This window comes from Durio zibethinus, chromosome 26, assembly GCF_047325235.1.
Source record: "Durio zibethinus cultivar Kanyao isolate XHJ-2024 chromosome 26, ASM4732523v1, whole genome shotgun sequence".
In the NCBI taxonomy this organism is placed as follows: domain Eukaryota; kingdom Viridiplantae; phylum Streptophyta; class Magnoliopsida; order Malvales; family Malvaceae; genus Durio; species Durio zibethinus.
The window spans coordinates 1,989,987-2,011,677 of record NC_143187.1 but is presented as its reverse complement, the minus strand read 5'-3'; the positions used below and the strand labels follow the sequence as shown (position 1 = coordinate 2,011,677).

Here is a 21,691-nt window from a genome sequence, read left to right as displayed (position 1 = left end):
TTTAACTGATTCTAATTTTGCCCTCTAGTGAGATAATAAAATTGTAAATTATAAAAAAAAATAGAACAAAATGCAAATGCGTGTGTTCTGGATTTCGCCTTGAAAATCGTGCGCGTCAAATTAATAATGATTCATCTCCGAAATATTTCAACATTTTGTTAGAAAAATCCCATTGCCTTCGCAATTTTCTATTTTACCCCCCTCAACTTTTAAAAATACCATTTCTGCCTTGTGATTATGTAAATTAGATATTTTCGACATTTTCTTTGTTCATACACCAAGAGGCAATCCTCTTTCATCACATAAATTTGCTTTACCCATTTTATGATCTCAACTTGAAAACTTTAAAATGGAGTTTCAATTTTTAACCATTAGAACGTTTCTTTGAAGACATTTGCAACAATTTTTCATGTCCTATGATTTTCCAAGTTTCCAACAAACTTCAAAATAAACTTGTTGGCATCAAAATCTGAGTTTGATTCAAGTCATTAAAAGGTTTCCATGACTCAACATGTTTGGTTGCAAGTATATACATCACACGACGCAATATGTAAAAAAAAAAAAAATTGTAGAAATAATCATTGGTAAGGGGTTTTTTATTTTTATAGAAGATATCATTCTTCATATTATCAAAATTTTTAATATTTTTTTACAAAAAAAATACAATTTAAAAATAAAAAAATTATAGATATTAAAATTTAAAATTTAAAATTATTGAATATTATTATTTTTTAAAAATGACTGACAAAATGATTGAATAAAATCTTGAATTCAATATAATTAACAATTTATTTGGATCACATAATGTACCATTATTTTTAGTTAAAAAACAAATATCTAAACCCCTTTCATAGCTTCATTCATGCACTTCAAGCTCAAACATTTCATAGCCATCATCAATCAAACATGCTTAATGCGATATGCTTTTTTCTTTGTTTTTGTCCTTACATATCTTGGTGTTTAGCCAAAATACATGTCCCATCAATATCAAAAAGGACACAATAGCAAAATTCTTCTTCTTATTCATTGCCATAGTGAAATTCTAGGAAACATCAAACCCATTTATATAAATTACAAATATTAAAATAAAATGTAATAAAAATCTATTTCATTGTCTGCTATTTCGTGTCCTCCACCGCTAAGCCCTTTACGATCAGTTTTTTCGGATCTCTCTCTCTTTCCTTCTTCCTTTTATTATTATTTTTTTCCTTTTCTCTATCCTTCACATTCCATCCAAGTTCCACCCATATATAAATGCAAACCCGGTAAACATCAGCTCAGATCCCACAGAAAAGAAAAGGAGAAATCTTTACACTGTGCTGCATCAAATTCTCTGAACAAGATCTTTTCAGATCAAAGTTGGTATTTTTGAAGCTACCTGTTTCGTTTCACAATTGATCACTCTGTTTTTCAAGTCTTCATTTTCTTAAATTGATCATATCTGTTTCCACTGTTTTTTGGAGTGATCTTAATTTTTTTTTCCTTCTTTTTCGAGTATTGATAAGGTGGATATGTAATATCTTGATTGGGTTGCCTGAATTTTCTTTTTTTCTTTGTCTTTTAGGTGAGAAATGGCGCAGATATTGCTTCACGGGACTTTACATGCTACGATCTATGAAGCTAATCAGCTTCATAGCGGTGGAGGTGGTCACTTCTTCCGCAAGGTATAATTTGTTTTTAATGATAGATCAGGATTTTTTTTTTTTTCGACTTCTTTTCTGATATTATTGTTTTAGGTACTTATATTTTGGCATTTTTGGTTGACTAATGATTTCTTTTGGTTTTTTAATTGCAATCCATTTTGTGGGTTTTTTGGAATTAAACATAGAAATCAGTAGTGGGGCATTTTTTTTTAGTTACAAAAGATAAGATCTTGAAAACATAGTAGAGTTTTTTTTTCCTTTTCCTTTTGGATAATCTGAATTCTGAATTATTTTCAGAAGAGGGAGTATTAGATGAGATTTAGACGTTGTATTGTGGGACCTATGAGTGGGGCCTAGCGCATGCTCTGAAAATATTCCATTCAGTAATTCCAGCATTGAAGACTAATCGTAGTAAAAATGAGTGCGTTTGCAGATGGTTTCACTGTTGAACAGTGACACAACAGACCTTTTAAAATATAGGAGACAATTTGGGTGATTCTATAGAATGAAAATGCTTTTAGATTCTTGTAGCAAGCATTGCTTTCCAAGACTATTTAGTTTTTCAGGAACCAAGGATGCAGAAATATCTTTGTTTTTTTTTTTTTTTGTTGGATTGTTGTACTAGGATATCCATGAGGTCTTGATAGTTATATGGGGGAACATGTATGCATTTAGCATCTATATTTGCAGAACCGTTGTTAGTGCAAGTGGCAAAGGAAGGTGCGGGTGGAATTGTATATATGTTTGCTTGTCTATGCGTGTGTATGCATACTAATGGGATACTCTTGTGATCAAATTATATAAATTCATTTTCTTGATTTTGAAATATATCTGACATGTTTCTTGGAAGACATATGTGAGGGCTTATGAGATAAGTGAATATTTGTCTTTGAAAATGCATTTGGTACCTATTTTTGGTACTTTGGCCTTTGAAGCAAACATGTCATGGATAGCTTTTGACCTCTGAGCTGGTAGTAATTAGACACTGATCAGTACACTTAAAGACTTGGAATATTAAGACCTTACTTAACTTCCCCGTCTTTTTTGGAGTGGGAATCAGCATGATGAATAACCCATTTTACCTGTGTCATTAACATTGTTCTCTTATACCTGAATTGATGCTGGCAATATTTTTTACTATTTTGTATTATTTGAATATGATTTTCTATACCATTATTGTTATTCGCCTTAGATAAGCATATAGTTGACTATATTTCTTGAAGATTATAGGAAGATTTTTTTATCTTTTTATTAGAATTGTCTTTTGTTCATTCTTCCTGTAGAAATAGATTTTCTCTTTTTCTTTTGGCAACTCTTTATGTTAGGTCCATGTCTTGTTTACTTTTCCTTGTTCTGCAATATAAGCCTGTTTCACAATGTAAGGTTTCGAAGCTGAATTTTTGCATTCCTGACTTTAAGAGGGTGTCTTAATGATGACTTTTTCTGTTCTAACTTGCCTTCTCATTCTTTGAATTGTTAACACATATCACCTGTTTTCTATTCTTTAATTATCTTATGGATGAAATTATTCTTGCAGCTTATGGCAAATGTTGAAGAGACGATTGGTTTTGGAAAAGGAGTTTCCAAGATTTATGCAACTATCGATCTTGAAAAGGCTAGAGTTGGCAGAACTAGAATATTAGAAAAGGAAGTTTCCAACCCTAGGTGGTACGAGTCTTTTCACATTTACTGTGCCCATACAGCTTCCAATGTAATATTCACTGTCAAGGATGACAATCCAATTGGAGCCACTCTGATTGGAAGAGCTTATGTACCTGTTGAAGATCTCTTAACAGGAGAAGAAGTGGATAGGTGGGTTGAAATCCTGGATGAACACAAGAATCCCTTAGAAAGTGGTGCTAAAATCCATGTGAAGCTTCAATATTTTGATGTGACAAGGGACCGCAACTGGGATCGCGGTATCATAAGTCAGAAATTTCCTGGAGTTCCATATACATTTTATCCACAGAGACAAGGATGTAAAGTTTCTTTATACCAGGATGCTCATATCCCAGATGGATTTGTTCCTAAAATTCCCCTTGCTGGAGGCAAGTATTATGAGCCACATAGATGTTGGGAAGATATTTTTGATGCTATCACCAATGCTAAACACTTGATCTACATTACTGGTTGGTCTGTTTATACTGAGATCCCTTTGGTGAGAGACTCAAGAAGGCCAAAGCCAGGGGGAGACATCACTATTGGTGAACTGCTTAAAAAGAAAGCAAGTGAAGGTGTCAGGGTTAATATGCTTGTTTGGGATGACAGAACATCTGTTGGTTTGCTGAAGAAGGATGGGCTAATGGCCACCCATGATGAGGAAACTGAAAATTTCTTCAAGGAAACTGATGTAAACTGTGTCTTATGCCCTCGTAATCCAGATGATGGTGGAAGTTTTGTCCAGGATTTACAAATATCTACCATGTTCACTCACCACCAGAAGATTTTTGTGGTGGATGCTGCGATGCCTAATGGAGATACAGAGAGAAGAAGAATTGTGAGCTTTGTTGGAGGTATTGATCTTTGTGATGGGAGATATGACACACCTTTCCATTCCCTTTTCAGGACCTTGGACACAGCTCATCATGATGATTTCCATCAGCCAAACTTTACTGGTGCTTCAATCAGCAAAGGTGGCCCGAGGGAACCTTGGCATGATATCCACTCTCGACTTGAAGGGCCAATTGCTTGGGATGTCTTGTTCAATTTTGAGCAAAGATGGAGACGACAAGGTGGTAAAGATGTGCTTGTTCAGCTGAGGGAACTTGAAGATATCATCATTCCTCCATCTCCAGTTACATTCCCTGATGACCATGAGACTTGGAATGTGCAGTTATTTAGATCAATTGATGGTGGGGCTGCTTTTGGTTTCCCTGAGACACCAGAGGATGCTGCCAGGGCTGGGCTTGTCAGCGGAAAGGATAATATCATTGACCGAAGTATTCAGGATGCCTATATTAATGCTATCCGACGAGCAAAGAATTATATCTATATTGAAAATCAGTATTTCCTTGGAAGCTGCTTTGGATGGAGTCCCGATGGCATTAAGCCTGAGGATATTAATGCTTTGCATCTGATTCCAAAAGAGCTTTCACTTAAGATTGTTAGCAAGATTGAGGCAGGAGAGAGGTTTACAGTTTATGTTGTCGTCCCTATGTGGCCAGAAGGAATCCCGGAGAGTGCATCAGTTCAGGCAATATTAGATTGGCAGAGAAGGACATTGGACATGATGTATAGAGATGTCATTCAGGCTCTCAGAGCAAAGGGTAGTGATGACGATCCTCGAAACTATTTAACATTCTTCTGCCTTGGGAACCGGGAGGTGAAGAAGAGTGGAGAATATGAACCTTCTGAAAAACCGGAGCCTGATACAGATTATGCCAGAGCCCAGGAGGCACGTCGTTTCATGATATATGTTCATGCCAAAATGATGATTGGTAGGTGATGAAAACCTTAAACGCAATGCACACACCTCACGTATTACTGTTTATTAAATTTTAGTTTTGATTTTGGGGGGAATTTATATTTCTGGTACTAGATGATGTGGTAGGAGGTCCTTAACTGTTAAAACCACTAGTGGGAGAAAGAAACTGAAAGTTGAAACTTTTTTATGAAATTATACAAGCCTTCGCTGAATATATCCCTTACAGTTTTATTCATGACAAAAATTTCCTTTGAATTAGGTTGGCATAAGGAGCTATGATCATGTAACTTATAGAACATAACCATGCAGAAAATAATGAAGAAAAAAGGCTTTTTCATTTGAATCTCATTTGAGCACTAAGCTCCTTTCATTCTTTATTATGTTACTCTTTATTTCCTGCATTTAACTTTTCTTTGTTTTCTGCAGTTGATGATGAATACATAATAATTGGATCAGCTAACATCAACCAACGATCAATGGATGGCGCTAGAGACACTGAGATAGCCATGGGAGCCTATCAACCATATCATTTATCAGTTAGGCAACCAGCCCGAGGTCAGGTCCATGGATTCCGTTTGGCATTGTGGTATGAGCACCTTGGCATGCTTCATGACTCCTTCCTCTCTCCAGAGAGTGAGGAGTGTGTCAGGAAGGTGAACCAGGTTGCTGACAAATATTGGGATCTGTATTCAAGTGAGTCACTTGAACGAGACTTGCCTGGACACCTGCTCCACTATCCCATTGGCGTTTCTAGTGATGGAACAGTCACTGAACTGCCAGGCTTTGAGTTCTTCCCTGACACAAAGGCTCGTGTTCTTGGTGCCAAATCTGATTATCTCCCACCTATCCTCACTACGTAGGGATATTCCTCGTTCTCAAGTGATAATACCTTCTTACCTCATCTAGTTCTGTGGTACTAGCAATAAATCTTGTTTTGTGATTGTGTTGTAACCTGTTGAGCAGCAGCGTTGCTATTATTTCTCTGTCAGGGTGTTCATATCTGAATCTAAATAACTGCGATGCTATGGTGTGATTCTGATTCTGACTGGCATAAAACTTATAGCCTGTGTTTACCTGATCCTTGTATGTTTTCTGTGGTTATTGTTAATTATTAGTATCAGTTGTTTTCTACTGTGTGTGCGAAGAAGCAGTTCTATAGCAGTTTGTTTGAATTTCTCATCGGTGATTCTTGTGTTAGACTTTTCATTATCTGCTGAAAGTTTATGGTAATGGAGCTCAACTAGGTGGCTGGTAGTCAAGCAAAGATGATTATCATATTGAGAGTCCAAATAAACATGCTGTTTATTTTGTAGCTTACTCCTGCATTAGGAAACAAGTAACTGGTTTTCTGCTGCCGTTGCAAAACATGGCATTGAACCTTTCATTATAATAACAAAAAAAAAAAAAGAAAGAATTCTAGTTTGAGATTGGGATGGTTCATCCTGTCCGTGCAATTTCCGTTTGACTGGATAACTCTGAGCATTCTTATGTGTTTCCCTCTCAAATCTTCTGGTTCTGTTATTTTCAATTGAAACTAGAAAAATTACCCGGTCACGCGGGGGTTGTAAACTTTTTTTATTTTGATGAAATAATAATTTTTTTAATTTAATAATAAATTAAAATTTATTTTTTAGTATTTTGTGGGTTTTTTATTTTTAGAAAATATAATCTTTTATAAAAATTTAAAAAAAAATTGATACTCTAATTGTGTAACTCAATTATAATTAGATGGATGTTGGCTTTTATTTTAAATAAGAGAGATTATTTTTAAAAATTATATAGATTAAATTCAAATCTAATAATATATACATGACAATCTAATTTATTGATATAATATTTATTTATTATCAAATTCAAACTCATTTATACATGAAATCAAGCTTACTAATATTATCACCCATTCAACTTAAATTTTTTAAAGAAAAAATTAATAATTTTATTATGTTAAAAAGGGTATTATAATAATTTTGATCAATAATAAATTGAACGATATTATAATAATTTTGATCATCTATGATATTGAAGTATTTCAATAATTATAATAAAAAAGATATTATAGTAATTTTAATTAATTATAAGAGAGATATTACAATAAATTTAAATACGTGCATTTAATTATCAAGCAATTAAAAGGATATTATAATTATTTCCAATGAAATTTTGGTTGATTCGGAAAACAAGGGCATCATATTAAATTTTTACATGTGTCGAGCAATAAGCAAATAATTGGAAGGGCATTTGTCATTTTCAAATGGGTTTATTTTCATTATATAGTTATAAGTTTCAAATAAAATGACATACGTCTACTTGTAATGAACTAATTATAAGGATATTTTTATAATTATAATAAAAAATATTATAATTATTTTGATCAATTATAATAGAATAGTATTTTTGTAATTATAATAAAAATATATTATAATAATTTTGATCAATCATGATAATAGATAATTTTCATAATTATAGTTAAAGAAATATTATAATAATTTTAGCTTAATACGATATGAGATATATCTTTGTAACTATGACATAATGATATTATAATAATTTTATATTTATAAAAGTGATTTTTATCATTTAAGAATAAAAGGATATTATAGTAATTTGCCATTTAAGAAATGAGAAGTTATCGTAATTTACATTCAAAATAAGGGTATTTTTGTCAATATGTGGGAGGGTATTATCATCTTTTTGACACATGTCAAGCTATTAACCAAAAATTGAAAGGGTAAATTTGTCATTTCTATGGTAGGTTACTTTAAATAAAGGTGTAGATATGATTGAGTGACTAATTCTCTGATTTCATCCATAACTTTCCCAAGGTGACAAATATATATAATTCTTGTGATGCTCACGAGATAAAATATCTAGGCCTTCTGAAATCATTCATAACAATTAGAAACTAATATTTTACAGGGATTGTTGAATTTACTGTTGTAATCCTTGGTCTACTGAAACAAAAATTTTTGTTCTTTCCCTTTTCATTTGAAAATTTTTTTTCCCCATCATGATGAGTTATCAATCTAATCAACTAACTCAAGTTGTTCTTCAGAATTTAGTGTTGTTGAAATCAAATGTAAGATTTTGTCAGTTTCATGGGTTGGCATGGGCCTTCTGATTTGGATGGATCACTTCCCACCTGTCCATGAATTCAACAATAAAATCAAATTTCGTTGGAAAAAGTAATGACAATATAAAGAAGTTGATATAAATAAAAATTTTTGTTTTGAAGTTTTTAAATTCTACCAGTGTTAGATTGGTATTAAATGCTCATAAAAAAAATGTGACAATCGTTTAATTTTATTGGTAAAAATCATGAAAGCTGTTTTATCTTAAAATTGCATAAATAAATATTAATGTTTTCAAAAATACAATAGTTTATTTAAGGGTGATAATTATTTTGATCGAATTTTTTGATTAATTCGATTAATATTTAATATTATAAATTTTTTAAATTTGATTTAAGTTCAAATCGATTTCTCTTAAAAATCAAATTGATTCGAATCGAATTTCACTTGTTTTATTTGGTTTATTGATTTTAGAAATCAATTGTTATTATTATTTTTATATTATTTTAAATTCATTTTAATAGATTTAGATATAAAATAATTATTTTATTTTGTTAAAATTTAAAATATATAGATATAATAAAAATATATATAATTTGGTTGAATTTATATTTTTTATTTTTTCATTTGTCAATTTTAAATTTGAATAGAATCAAATTAAAATTTAAAAATTTAAAATTTAAATCGAATCAAATAAAAAAAATTTAAATATTATAATTTAAAATAGATTTTTTTAAAAATTTTTTCTCATCCCTAAAAATATTATGGAAGAGAATATTTTGTACTAGCCATTTTCATATCCTTAATAAAACAGGGACCAATCGAAAATTACTTGAAAATGATTATCTCCTGAAACATTTTTTGTTCACAAACAGAAAATTTTGAGTCATAAACTTAAAGAACTTGAAAATCATTTTAATAATGATAAGTGTCTATTAGCCATTTGGCAAAATCACAGCTACATCATGAAAGGACAACTTTAGTAGCTTTTGATTGTTCACGTTTTTTGCATGAAAACAAAAACCAAATTGAAATTGGATTATTTGCACAAACTTGGAACACATGACCCAAACAAATTTCAATTTCATAAAAATATCATCAGGCGAATTACATAAATGAAAATAATTTATTGAAGAATGTATCTTAGAGCTTTAAAACTTAAAATTATTGCAATTTTAACTATTAAAATTGATAAAAAAATTTAAAAATATAAAAATATTGATACTGTATTTATTTTATATGAAATATATATAAATTTTTAAATTACAATTAGTGTAAAAATCAAATATGAAATATATTTTTTATTTTTATTTATTTTATTTATTTTTTAATAAAATTTTAAATTATATTATTTTTATATTTATCATTATATCTTATTTAAAATCATTGACATACCTTAAAATTGACTGCAAATAAGTTAAAGGACAAAGATTGTTGGATTCCAAAGAAAGGAAGGTTTCTACAGCCGGACACGTGTACAGTGTCAAAATCATGTATGTAAGCGTCCGGATTTCACATGATTGATGTTGGACACGTGGTGCTCAAATGTTATTTGGCGGTGGCCATCTTCTATCCGTACACGTGTAACATCTTTGACTTTTCTCGATATGAGATTTTATCCACTACAGCTATAATTTTTTTTTTGGCAAGTTTGGTGACCGGTGAGTTATAAAAAAAATAATACGCTTTACCCTTTCCCATTCTCTACAATGTTCAATGTTGGTTGGTTCATGTAATTTCATTAATGTAATTTCTTTTTTTAATTTGAGAATGAAATGCTTATCCCTAACATTGAGTTATTGATTGATTTAAAAACTTTAGCAATCATGGTCATAATATATATATATATATGTTTTTGATGACTTTAAAGTAAAGCTTATAAAATAAAAATTTTTAATCACTTAAAATATACTTAATTTTATATTCACCTTTCTCTATATCCTAATAACAATTTCGTTTTAAAAATTTGTATGCATATATAAATTGTTTATTAGGCTTAAAACGCTCAATTATAAGGGTGACAAAAATAAAAAAATTAATTCAATATTGTAATGTGGTTTTAGTTTAAATTAATTTTTTTTATTTGATTCAAATTAAATTCGAATATTAAATATATATATTATATTCGTATTAAATTTTGAATTGAAAAAAAATAAACAGAACCAATTTGTATACTTTTATTAATTTATATATATTCTAAATTTTATAAAATAAAATAATTATTTCACATCTAAAATTATTTAAATATATTAAAAATCATATTAAAATAATATATTAAAATAAAAAATAAAAATTAATGAATTAAGTTGAATCAATAAAATTCAATTCAAATTAAATCATATAAAAATATGAATCAAATTCATATTAAATTTTAAAAAATTTATAATTTTATACGTTATCTAAAAAATTAAATCAAATTCAATTCAATCCAAATTTTTTTCATTCTTACTCAATTGTTACATTTGATTCATATTGATAAGATTGTACCATGACTTGTGTAGAAAAAAAATTTTAATTAATGATAGTACATAAAAAATAAAAAAAAAGCAAGCTTTATGGATAAGGGTAAGCCTAGTAGCTAAAACTGTGAGTCTCTGATAAAATCAGTATCATCAAAGCATAATAGATATAACCAACCCATTTTGTGAGTAAAAAAAAGTTTCATTTTTTATTGTCAAATCAAGGTTTGATTTTTGTGAGGAATAATAAATACATAAGATCAATATAAAGAAATGTGCACTTCGAGAGTTAAATTTTGAATGATTAATTTCAAAAACATGTGAATTTGGGGTCGTATATATATATATATAAATTTTTCTTTGATTTTAATTTGGGATCAAATTTGTCAACCCAAAAATCAAAGTAAACAAAAAAGAACAAAGTAAAACCTAAATAGTATAACTATATATATACAATTTAGGAGTAGAAGTCAATTCTATAATACTATCCTTTCTAGGATATTTTATATATCATCCATAAGAATGTGAATATGAACGTGAATGTGAAATCAAATTTGTCTTTCACAAATTGTGGGAGTTAAATTAATAAAAAATTATAAAGTAATCATATTTGATCCAAAGAAAATAATTACTTGTAATTAGTAAAACCTAAGAATAATCTTAATTTTTTCTTTTTAAATGCTTAATGCATACACAATATACAAATCATAATTATATAGAGAAAATCCCAACCCAATTCAAAGTATAAAAAAAAAAGTTAAATAAAAATTTATTAAATTCAAAATTTAATCTAATTTATTCAATTATCTTTAAAAATAATATTCAATAGATTTGTATTCAAAACTTAACACATTCCTTGGTAAATAAAATAAAACAAAAACATCGGAATGATATAGGCTTAAACCTAGACCTCCGAATTTCTGTCCCGTGTCCAACAATGGATCCACACCCACAAATCTTCACTACTTTCCACACCTAATACACATTCGCAATATTTTTTTGTTAAAGAAAAAAATAAAAAACTTTTGACCCTTAACTTGTTCTAGAAGTCCATAAAGCCTGTTGACCCATGACCTCTTCCAAATGTTCCTTCCTCCTATCTTTCCTTTCCTTTCCTTTCCTTTCCTTTCACTTTGCCTTGTCCGTGTGGTGCACTGATTTTACAAAATACCGAATCCCAAACCAAACCAGAGAACTCCAGATTCTCACGCCTATTTCTTTCTTTCTTTCTTTCTTTCTTTCAATTTCAACTTTTTTTTTTTTAATTTTATTTTAATCTATATTTTAATCTATATATTCACACCTACGTACCCCTATTATTTCCTACCCCTCTTTTGTACCTATTTGTACAAAGACAACAGGCTAGTTTTAACTCCCATCTTTCTTCGGTTGTGTCTTTACAGTTTCCTGTCAGGTCCTGCTACTATGACGTCTGGAATATGTTCACAGGGTTTGGTCTTAGCTACAGCCATGGTTGTTTCCAGCACTTTGATTTTCCTTACTTTTTCCAGGCAAAAAGCTTTGCCTCCTCCTAAACAAACCCTTCGTTCTTGCTTGTCTTCAGGTATGAACCGATGGGGTTCTTTTTTTTTTCTTCATAAATTATGATTTTTTTGGTTGAATTTTTTTGTTTATTTTTGTAGAGGGAAAGAAAAGGGATAAAAAGAAGAAGAAAGTGAAGTTTGCTGAGAATGTGAAGGAAACAAGCGGCAATGGAGAAGAGTATAGAAAAGAGCAACAGAAGAAGTTAATTGCGGCAACAGTAACAGCAGGAACATCAACAAAAGTTGATAGATTTTGCAGAAATGAAATGCCGGCAAATAGGGTTGCTTTGTACAATGGAATTCTCAGGGACCGTGTTCATAGAACGGAGTGTTCATATTGATTACTGCGCTGTCAAGTCCAAGCTTGATTCCCTCTTATCTTTGTTTTTTCACTCACTTTTCCTTTTACCTTTTGCAGACACTGAAATTGTGGGCTTTTGTTTTTCTTTTACCCCTTTGTTTAAATTGTAAATAATAAAAATTTGTCCAAATTATGGGTCTTTAGTGAGAATTTTAGGCAAAGGTTGTAAATTTCAGCCTTCTGATTTTAGCTTTTCTTCATTATTACATTGCTATGTTCTTGACAAGAAAATTTGCGATTGAAATCAGAAATTTCTGGGAAGGGGTCCAATAACATGGTCATATTCGCTTTTAATTCAATTTGGCTGAAATGAAAAAATCGTCAAACTTTATGCTGCAGCTGGTTACGGTCAAAAAATTTTGTGATTTTAATATATGGGTGCGGTGACGGCTTAAGATCTCAAAGAAATCTTCTTCTCAATTCCATTAACAATTAGATTATTTTTATTAAGATAATTTTAAATATGATATATGATATGAAAGTAATATTTTTAAAAATATTTAAATTATTAATATAAAATTTGATATTTAATGAAATTACTGATGAACAATTCAATTACAAATTGGCATAACAAATCTTGTGGGGTACCTAAGTTACTTAGACGACTCATTTCAACCCACAAGATTTTATTGATTTTATCAACAATCACATGATGGGTGTTTTACTTAGGAGGTTGTGGACCAAGCAAAAAAAAAAAAAAAATGGACCACATTAAACATCTACTTGTATTTAGTATGGTACTATAATTTTTGGTAATTTGGCAAAGGTTGACTGCCATTTCGCCTGCCTGGAGGCTTGAGCCAGGGAGGAAATTCTTCAATTTCTTTCAATTATTGATAGTTGTATCATAGAAGAAATCAAATAAGCCCAACTAATTTGACCAACTGGTCCATACTACCATTTCCTTTTAATTTTCTATTTTTTTGGGTCTTTTATTGATTATTGACTTTAGAGTTTTGCCAACTAATAGTATAAAGACATTCTTTAAAATTAATTATTAAGATATTATTTATAGTAATATTTTATATTGAATACAATAATTTATAGTTAACATATATTTTCAATGGACTGGAAAAAAATTATTGTAAAAAGTTTTCCTCATAAAATTCTTAATTTTATCAAAATTAATTATTTAAGATGGGAAAATTAATTTAATGGTGGACAAGTGGTTGGCCTGGCTCCATTCAAACATTATGGTCATGAATTTATTATTTTTATGAATTATGGTCATCTATTTAATAGCTAAACAATTGGATCTTAACCCTTTTCTATTTGTATTGCTTAAAGTTAACAACTTAATTCGTCTTGATAAATTTTAATTCAAATTGATTCATAAGATTAATTTTTTATATCAAATTTAAGATTGAGTCGAGTTGGATAATATTAAAAAAAAAATAGATTGGGGTTCAATATATATATAAGTTATTTTTAATTAATTATTTAATTATATATATAATTTTATATTTATATTAAAAAAATATTTTATTAATTTTATGTTGGATCGAGTCGAATATGATTTATATAATATTGGATCGGATTGGATTCGAATATGAAAAAAAAAAAAAAATTGAGTTTGGTCAGATTCAAATTTTATGAATATAAAGTCGAGTTAAATTAGGGATGAACAAAAATTCATCTTGTCCCGACCCATTATCATCTCTAGTATTGACAAATTCACTTAACTAATTACAAATTTATATGAAATAAAAATTATTAAATTCAATTGATTTATATAATTATTTTTAATAAATAATATTTATTAATTTTAAAATTAAATCTTAATACTTATAATTTTTATCATTAAATTAGGTTCTCATTTATTAAAAAAAAAAAAACTTATATAATATGAACAAATACGTTATTTATATAAGTGTCAACTTTAAATTGATAACCAACCATAAATCATTAGTATTAGCCATTAGCTACTTCACCCTTTTTTTTATGCAAATATTATATTGCAAGTCGGTGTCTATTATGCATTCCACTTCTTTATATGCATATATGTTGCATGTTTGGAATTTAATATGAGCAAATATATATATATATATATTGTTTTTCTAGTTTTTAATAACTGTAATATAGTTTATGTTGACTTGATCACCTACTTTGGTCTTAAAACTTTACCTCGAAACTTGGGTGATTGTTCTGAGAATATTACATGCTTTGAATTTTGGATTTGGGTATATGCAAGCATGCAAATGTTGAAAATTCTTTATTCTCCTTCTTTAGAAACTCTTTCTTGAAATAATGCCTCTACAAAAATGTTGGGTGCATTTCATCTGCCTTTATTTAATGTTAGTTAAAATCGCAATAGGTGTATTTTTAAATATCTGATTATGATTTTGCTGGTATTTTTATTTAGTACAATTGATTTTTATGCATTTAAAAGTTTGAAATTAATTTATATTTGGTTAAAAAAATGATAAACAAGTTGAAGTTGAAGATTTCATCAAGTAAAATAAAATTTTATTTACTAACAATCATGCGATGTGTTGATAAAATGTTAAATTTTTATTTTTAAGTTTAGTTCATAAAATAAATAGAAAAGTAATAAAATGGTTATTTTGTTGGAAGAGTGAAAGATAGTTATCTTGTTGGAAAATAATAGAAAAAGAATAACTGTTTTATAATTTGGTTGTTGAAATTGAACGGTATAGGAATATTATTTCGATGATTAAAATTAAAAATAGAATACATAAAGAATAAATAAAAAAAGCACCATTTTCTTTTATAATAAAAAATTAATATTTTTAAATAAATGTAATTTTATTTTTGAATAAAGATAAATATAATTTTTATTTATTGATCAATAAATTTATTTAATTTTTATAATCTTTCATTTTATGAAGTTTTTTTTTTTTTCCCTTTTCTTATGTTTTTCCTCTCCCCAAACTTGATTATCAGCTACAGATAAACCCCTCTCCAACAACCAGATTTGACCAACATTGTGACAATCCGGCCTTTTGCTAACAATCGACTATCGTCGCCATGAGAAGACCACTGCCATGGTCAGATTTGCTTGATAGAATATCTTGTTCATGCAAACAACGGTCAAATGTGGTTATCAGTGCTCCAAGAAGGCTACTACATTGATGGTTGGTTGCAGTTTTCGTTGATGTTTGGGCACCGGATTGGTGTGGAAAATATATTCCAATGTCTGTCTCTCTCTTGATGCTTGTGTATTTGTCAAAATTTTAAAAAGTAATAACAATGATCTTATTCCTGAACTAGAAGAGACTAATCCAATCACTGGAATGGCTATTCCGGATCCAAAGGGAATACGAATTGAATGGTTATTCCATGAAATATTGAAATAGCGGCGGAATGAATCCAATCAAAGGTAATGTTAGTTCTAACGACATAATTCAATCCTTAACAATTTTAAATAAAAAATAATAATATATATATTTTTGTCTCCGTGCAAGTCAAGAGTTGGTATTAATAATTCTTAAAAGGCAGTAATTTGATTTAATTGTAAATATATTTTTAAAAATTATGTAAATAAAAAAAAAAAGAAATACAGTCCATTTTAATCTTTTTAATTTTAAAAAGAGCCACCAAAATAAAAATACACATATTTATATTCTATTTATTCACTTATTGGACACAAAGTTGGTGCTGGATAACCAAGAAGGAACACCTCAGGGAAGATGAAGCTAAGAACTCTCTAATCTATAGCATTTTTCTCAACTTTTTCTTTTTTCTTTTCGTCTTTTTTTCTTCTTCCTTCAATTAGCTAAAATTACTAAAAAAGAAGATTGAGAAGAAGAGGAAAAAATTTAAAATAAAAAGAGAAAATAAAAGACTCCAAAAGGCCAAAACCACGTCTGAAAGACATAATCGGGGAAGGGGCAATTTTCAAGATTTGATTTCAGGGAAGGGAAAGGTATAGACACCAAATAAAACAAAGGAAACCCAATTTGATAGGTAAATTTGTTTTCTTTTTCCCAGAATAATTAATCGATTTTTGTTGCTATGTCTGTATTGGATTTTTGTTTCATTCTCGTAAATTCCATCACTGTTTTTTGGTTCATCGAGGGTTATCTTGATCTTTCATTTCAGGAAATCAGATTCCCATTGATTTGCAGATCTGTTTTAGCTTCTGGTCGTTCTTGTTTTGTATATATGGGGTAAGTTTTCTGGGTTTTTTTTTCTCTTACGATTTTGTTATTTCATGGGGCTTTTCATTGTCAAGTTTGAATTATTTATTTATTTTTATTTTGCTGGTTGGATATATTTGTATATTGCAATCCTCTTTGGTTGGTTTAATGTGGGTTTTGAGTAAATGGAACACTTATTTTTATAAGTTGCCTGGACAATAGAGGAAAAGAATTGTATATTCCACATTTTAAGTCTTGAGTTTAACATTCACTTGTGAACATTTACGTGAAAAGAACTGAAACCCAATTTGAATATTTGTTTTCATCCTGCCTCTTTTTTTATTCTTAAGGAATTGGCATGCTCAGCTTGGTTCTTTAATAATATGATTTTGTAGGATTTACTATGTTGATTGTTAATTTGTGTCGTATCTAGTGTCTTTGCAACCACTATGGTTGTGTTTGGGAAAGGAAAACCAAAAGTTGATTTAGGTTTTGATGGATTTAAGTTTTCTCACCTTCCAAATAATCATGATTACGAGTTACTGGTTTTGGTATGTTTGATATAGTCATGGAGTTTTATGTGCTGCTTATTAGTGTTAGTAATTGTGGATTTTTCTGATGTTGTCTAGGGGTTCTGCTGTAATAGATAACTTTTTGTATTAAGTTATCATCGTTGATTTTTATTAAGATTGATAATATATGGCCTACCAATGTTTCATTTTCTAATTTGTTATATGTGTTGAGCCCATTATTGAGGGATATTTTTCTTAGTATTCCAGCCACAATGCTGGGCGTTATTGTTCAAGGTCAATGCATGGTTTCAGTCATAGATTTGATTGGTTGAGTTTTCAGATAAAATTGCCAGAACAGTCCCTTGAAGGGAAGCTTACTTCTTTAGAGGGGCCTTTCTGTAGGTTTTATACAGAATTAGCTTTATTCCAACAAGTTGAAGCTTGGGTTCAAGTTTAAGAATGTTGCATTTTTATGAATAGTTCTGCTTAGTAATAGGCTGTAATAGATGAACCTAATAGGTATATCAGAAGTACTGTATCTTGATGTATGCTTTTTGTTGGTAATATGGCTCTGCTGGATGAGACTAAAATTAGCACATGCTTGAGTTCTATAGGCAAACATTAGAACAAAAGGTTTTCGATTAAGTAGGTCTGAGATAGAGTACATGGAATGTGAGTTCAGAAAAGAAGGAATGTTAATGGAGCAACAATAAAAAATGGAGAACAAATCCTATTGCAAATTGAACAGATTCTGTAGTTTTGCTCAATCATGTAGAATGAGGTGGCACTGATGGAAATGTTACTCACAGGAGCCACAAGTAAAGTGGCTAAAATGGAGAAGCGCTTTAGAAGTTGTGTGGGCAAAGTACCTCTTAAGCTCAAGTGAAATTTCTAGAGGACAGCTTGAAAACCAGTGTTGCTTTATGATAGCTAATGTTGGGTTTTTAAGTATCAAAGTAAACAAAAAATTAGTGTGTCTGAAATGAGGATACTCCAAATGGACATATGGATATGCAAACAGTTAGGACTAGAAGATGGCTGCAGTTAAGAAATGGGGTTGCTAGTGCCAATTGAAGATAAAATGAGACATATGTTTAAACTGGTTTGGACATGTGAGAAAAAGGCTTGTCAATGCTTTTTGTTAGATTCTGTGATTTAATGGAGAATGCTTGTACTAAAAAAGGGGAGACAGAAACCAAAGAAGACATGGGAGGAAATTATCGGAAAGTACTTTGCTGTGAATGATTTTACTTAGGATATGGTCCCGAATAGAATACAATGGCGAAATTTAGCTTACTGGATGCTGTGGGAAAAGGCTTTGTTGTTGTTATTGTACTATGTACTTTTGGCTATTTTGGGTGGTGGCTTGTTTCCTATGCCCTCTTAGCAAGTTATGTTATTTTGAAACTGACGTCTTCTTGTGCTGTTTATTATACTTTACATAACTTTCTTGTGGCCTTCTGAATTTATGTAATTATCATTTGTATCTTCCTGATGAACTTATAATCAGGGTATTAAGCCCAGCTTTAATAGTTTTTGGTGGCTGGTACTAATCATTTATACGATCATGTGTGATTTGTAACAGAGCAGTGGTTTTCTAGGATGCTATAAGAGGCCCACTTTCAATCACTCGGTGAATGAATCATCAAAAGGATTAAAAGTTCAAGAACAGAGAGTGAGGAAAAACAATATATCAGAAGATTTCTGGACCACTAGCACTTGTGATATGGATAACAGTGCAATGCTGTCACAGGGAAGCATCTCATCAATCAGTACAAGCAACCAGACACTTGATCTCCATGGCAGTGCTGCAAATGCTAATGCCCACTCGGAATTTGTAAATCATGGCAAGTTCTCATTTCTTAAACTACTTTGGTTGGATTAGACAGCTCTATGAACACTTAAACTTCATTAGGATTACCTTCCTATTTGGATAGTCCTGTTTGGACCCCCTCTGGCACTAAAACAAAATGAGACTGTATTTGAACCATCTTATAACTGCTCTTGGTTGCAGGCCTTCTTCTCTGGAATCAGACTAGGCAGCGCTGGGTAGGAAAAAAGAAATCTGAAAATCAGCCGCAACGGGTTCAAGAACCCAAACTAAAGTGAGTTCTTCTCAGAATATATTTAATTAGTGTTTCTATTATTCTCATGACTTTAAGATCTCAAGTACTATTCTTCCTATGAACTCTCATCCACTTGGAAAATGATCTTTGTCCAGATTTGTGTAGTTGCAGTTTAGAAAAAAAAATATATTGGGTGTTAAAATTTTTTATTTTTATTTTTTTATATATATTGTTTACATTCTAGAATGCCTCTAAGCGAGCATTTTGTTTGGAATTACAAGACATGAATCAATTTCCACTTAGCTAAGTTCAAGTGGTGACCTTTGTTTTATCATCATTTTTCATTTCTTTTAAGAGAATAAATCCTTATTTCTACAAATTCAATTTTCAGCTTCGAATCTTGTGGGGAAGGGAGCAGATTTAATTGTTCCTACTTTTTGGCAGGCTTTAACATGGAAAGGTTGATTTGTGCTACTAAACTTTAAAATTTGTTTAAAGAATAAATACAATAATGACAATAACCTTTCCTATGTGCTATTGACTGTATGAATCATATCTTTTCACAGTGCTTTACTATCATATCCTCTATTAGCTATGTAAAAGTAAGGTTCGTTTTTATGGTTACTATCTATGACTTCTTTGGTCTTTCACTTCACCCATTGACATTGACTTTCTCCATTAAGTCACATCTTTCTTCTTTGCGAATATTGATATTTAGTTTCCCAGCATTCATTGCTGTAGCTCGTAAGATTTGAAGATTAAAAAGAATCATATCTTTCCACTGTGCTTTATTAACTACCATATCCTGTATTGGCTCAGTAGAGTAAGGTTCATTTTTAAGGTTACTGTCTATGACTTCTTTGGTCTTTCATTCCACCTGTTGACATTGGCTTTCTCTGTTAAGTCACATCTTTCTTCTATGGCTATGTTGACATTTGGTTTCCCAGCATTCATTGCAGTAGCTCATAAGATTTTAAGATTAAAAAGAAGCAAAAGGGAAAAGGTTAATGTTTGTATGTTCACAAACACGAGTGATACCTGCAATAATGCTTAGTACTTGCATAATTTTTCGGGTACCTTGAGAGTTGTATCAAGTATCCTGATTTTAGCAAATAGAACCTGTATTTTAGGTAGTAAACTTCGAAATGGAATTTTGGGTGTGCTGAGGTAAACCATTTCTGGGACATAACCCCTTGATCATTTATGAACTTTTTCCTTTATCTTGTCAGCACTCATTGTTTGTGCCTGGTTAAACAATTCTGGCTTTGCAGTTGGAATGCAACTTACGAAAGTTTACTTGGAAGCAACAAGCCGTTCCCTCAGCCTATTCCTCTTGCTGTAAGTCCCAGTGCCAGCATGCTCATAGAATCATAAACTGCCTGCTTACCCGATTTGTGTTGTCATGAAATTTGACAGGAAATGATAGATTTTCTTGTGGACGTCTGGGAGGAGGAAGGATTATATGATTGATCAACAGTATAACAAGTTCTTTTGAAAGATGGTTAGATATTAATATTGATCTTATTGTTGTAACATTTTAATTGCTCCAATAGGGAAAAGGCATTAGAGCGTAGTCTGGCTTGTGTGTCAACTGTAACAATTTCAGGGTCTTGCCTGTCTGCCTGTGGCTTCCTATTTTCTATTTTGTCATTTTTCTCCCTCAACTCAAGGGGCCTTTGGGACATGCCATTGTATTGGATTGGAGCTAATCCAAAAAATTACTGGCTGCCTCAGGTGTTTAAGGCAGCAATTTTTTTTGCAAATTTTCTTGCATAGGTTATCAGTAACCATACAATCCCATTGGAAAGTATCAGGTTGCTTTCATTAATTTTAACATGTACTGACAGAATAAGTGTGATGATGAAATGTCCAACATGTTTAGTATGTCCCATAGGATCTTACCTTTCTGAGACTGTTTCTCATTTTGATATAATTATGATAGCGAGCAAGGACCAATTACTCTGGTTTCCATTAGTTGTGCAATTAAGATGAAATAACAGGGAGGTTTTCCCCCTCTATATGCCTACAAATCTGCCTTTGGGAAACGGGATATGTTGCTAGAGTCTGGGCGGGATTATATGCAAGAAATAGAAGGTACTTGCTAGGGAATTCGGCATTGATATGTGATGGTTTCTTATTAATACCCAAAGGATCGTAGGGAGAAATTGTAGAGAGGATTATGCTTTTTATCTAATTTTACTTTTAGAATGAGTCTTAATATGAAAGTTTTAGACTAAAAAAAAACTTTTAATTATTTTATTTTTTAAAAAAAATTATATTTTTATTGTGTTCATTTAAATTTAAATTTTTTAATTTGTATTTAGATAAATTTTTATTTTAAATCAAAGATTGATTTATGTTAAAGATTTATTTGGATGTAAATTTAAAATTTAGAGTTATTTAGATAAAATGATAAAGTTTAAGGAATTTTTAGTTATTTTAGGCATTTAGTTAATTTTTTATATGAAAAAATTGATTCTAATGAAATTGGAACTTTATTTTTTATTTTCCAAT

The 21,691-nt window shown here is 30.3% G+C and overlaps 3 protein-coding genes across 6 annotated transcripts; all 3 read left to right on the top strand.

The window, feature by feature from the left end:
* Window positions 1-1,127: 1,127 nt before the first annotated feature.
* Window positions 1,128-6,198, top strand: PLDALPHA2 (phospholipase D alpha 2). 2 transcript variants are annotated; one of them, XM_022859093.2, is made up of 4 exons: window positions 1,128-1,358; window positions 1,565-1,664; window positions 3,181-5,080; window positions 5,494-6,198. In XM_022859093.2, the coding sequence occupies exons 2-4, from the start codon at window positions 1,572-1,574 to the stop codon at window positions 5,925-5,927; spliced, it is 2,427 nt and encodes an 808-aa protein (XP_022714828.2). In that variant the 5' UTR covers window positions 1,128-1,358; window positions 1,565-1,571; the 3' UTR covers window positions 5,928-6,198. The 2 variants fall into 2 exon arrangements, with proteins under 2 accessions (XP_022714828.2, XP_022714829.2); XM_022859094.2 differs by having other exon boundaries at window positions 1,128-1,362.
* Window positions 6,199-11,725: 5,527 nt separating this feature from the next.
* Window positions 11,726-12,688, top strand: LOC111318535 (cytochrome P450 family protein). Its single transcript, XM_022921395.2, has 2 exons — window positions 11,726-12,158; window positions 12,238-12,688. The coding sequence occupies exons 1-2, from the start codon at window positions 12,020-12,022 to the stop codon at window positions 12,477-12,479; spliced, it is 381 nt and encodes a 126-aa protein (XP_022777130.2). The 5' UTR covers window positions 11,726-12,019; the 3' UTR covers window positions 12,480-12,688.
* Window positions 12,689-16,094: 3,406 nt separating this feature from the next.
* Window positions 16,095-21,061, top strand: LOC111274438 (uncharacterized). 3 transcript variants are annotated; one of them, XM_022859089.2, is made up of 6 exons: window positions 16,095-16,426; window positions 16,562-16,629; window positions 18,702-18,958; window positions 19,126-19,216; window positions 20,407-20,515; window positions 20,594-21,061. In XM_022859089.2, exons 2-6 carry the CDS (start codon window positions 16,625-16,627, stop codon window positions 20,645-20,647), a joined length of 516 nt encoding a protein of 171 aa, XP_022714824.1. In that variant the 5' UTR covers window positions 16,095-16,426; window positions 16,562-16,624; the 3' UTR covers window positions 20,648-21,061. The 3 variants fall into 3 exon arrangements, with proteins under 3 accessions (XP_022714824.1, XP_022714825.1, XP_089611605.1); XM_022859090.2 differs by having other exon boundaries at window positions 16,099-16,426; window positions 20,449-20,515; window positions 20,594-20,940; XM_089755479.1 differs by having other exon boundaries at window positions 16,100-16,426; window positions 18,697-18,958; window positions 20,449-20,515; window positions 20,594-20,940.
* Window positions 21,062-21,691: the final 630 nt, after the last annotated feature.

Excerpts from the sequence above, each read along its gene's own strand:
- PLDALPHA2 (XM_022859093.2), top strand. The coding sequence starts at position 1,572 with ATGGCGCAGATATTGCTTCACGGGACTTTACATGCTACGATCTATGAA. Across the intron at positions 1,665-3,180 it reads GTGGTCACTTCTTCCGCAAG|CTTATGGCAAATGTTGAAGA; the intron begins GTATAATTTGTT and ends TTATTCTTGCAG. Across the intron at positions 5,081-5,493 it reads TCATGCCAAAATGATGATTG|TTGATGATGAATACATAATA; the intron begins GTAGGTGATGAA and ends TGTTTTCTGCAG.
- LOC111274438 (XM_022859089.2), top strand. Across the intron at positions 18,959-19,125 it reads CTCGGAATTTGTAAATCATG|GCCTTCTTCTCTGGAATCAG; the intron begins GCAAGTTCTCAT and ends TCTTGGTTGCAG. Across the intron at positions 19,217-20,406 it reads GTTCAAGAACCCAAACTAAA|CACTCATTGTTTGTGCCTGG; the intron begins GTGAGTTCTTCT and ends TTATCTTGTCAG.
- LOC111318535 (XM_022921395.2), top strand. The coding sequence starts at position 12,020 with ATGACGTCTGGAATATGTTCACAGGGTTTGGTCTTAGCTACAGCCATG. Across the intron at positions 12,159-12,237 it reads TCGTTCTTGCTTGTCTTCAG|AGGGAAAGAAAAGGGATAAA; the intron begins GTATGAACCGAT and ends TTATTTTTGTAG.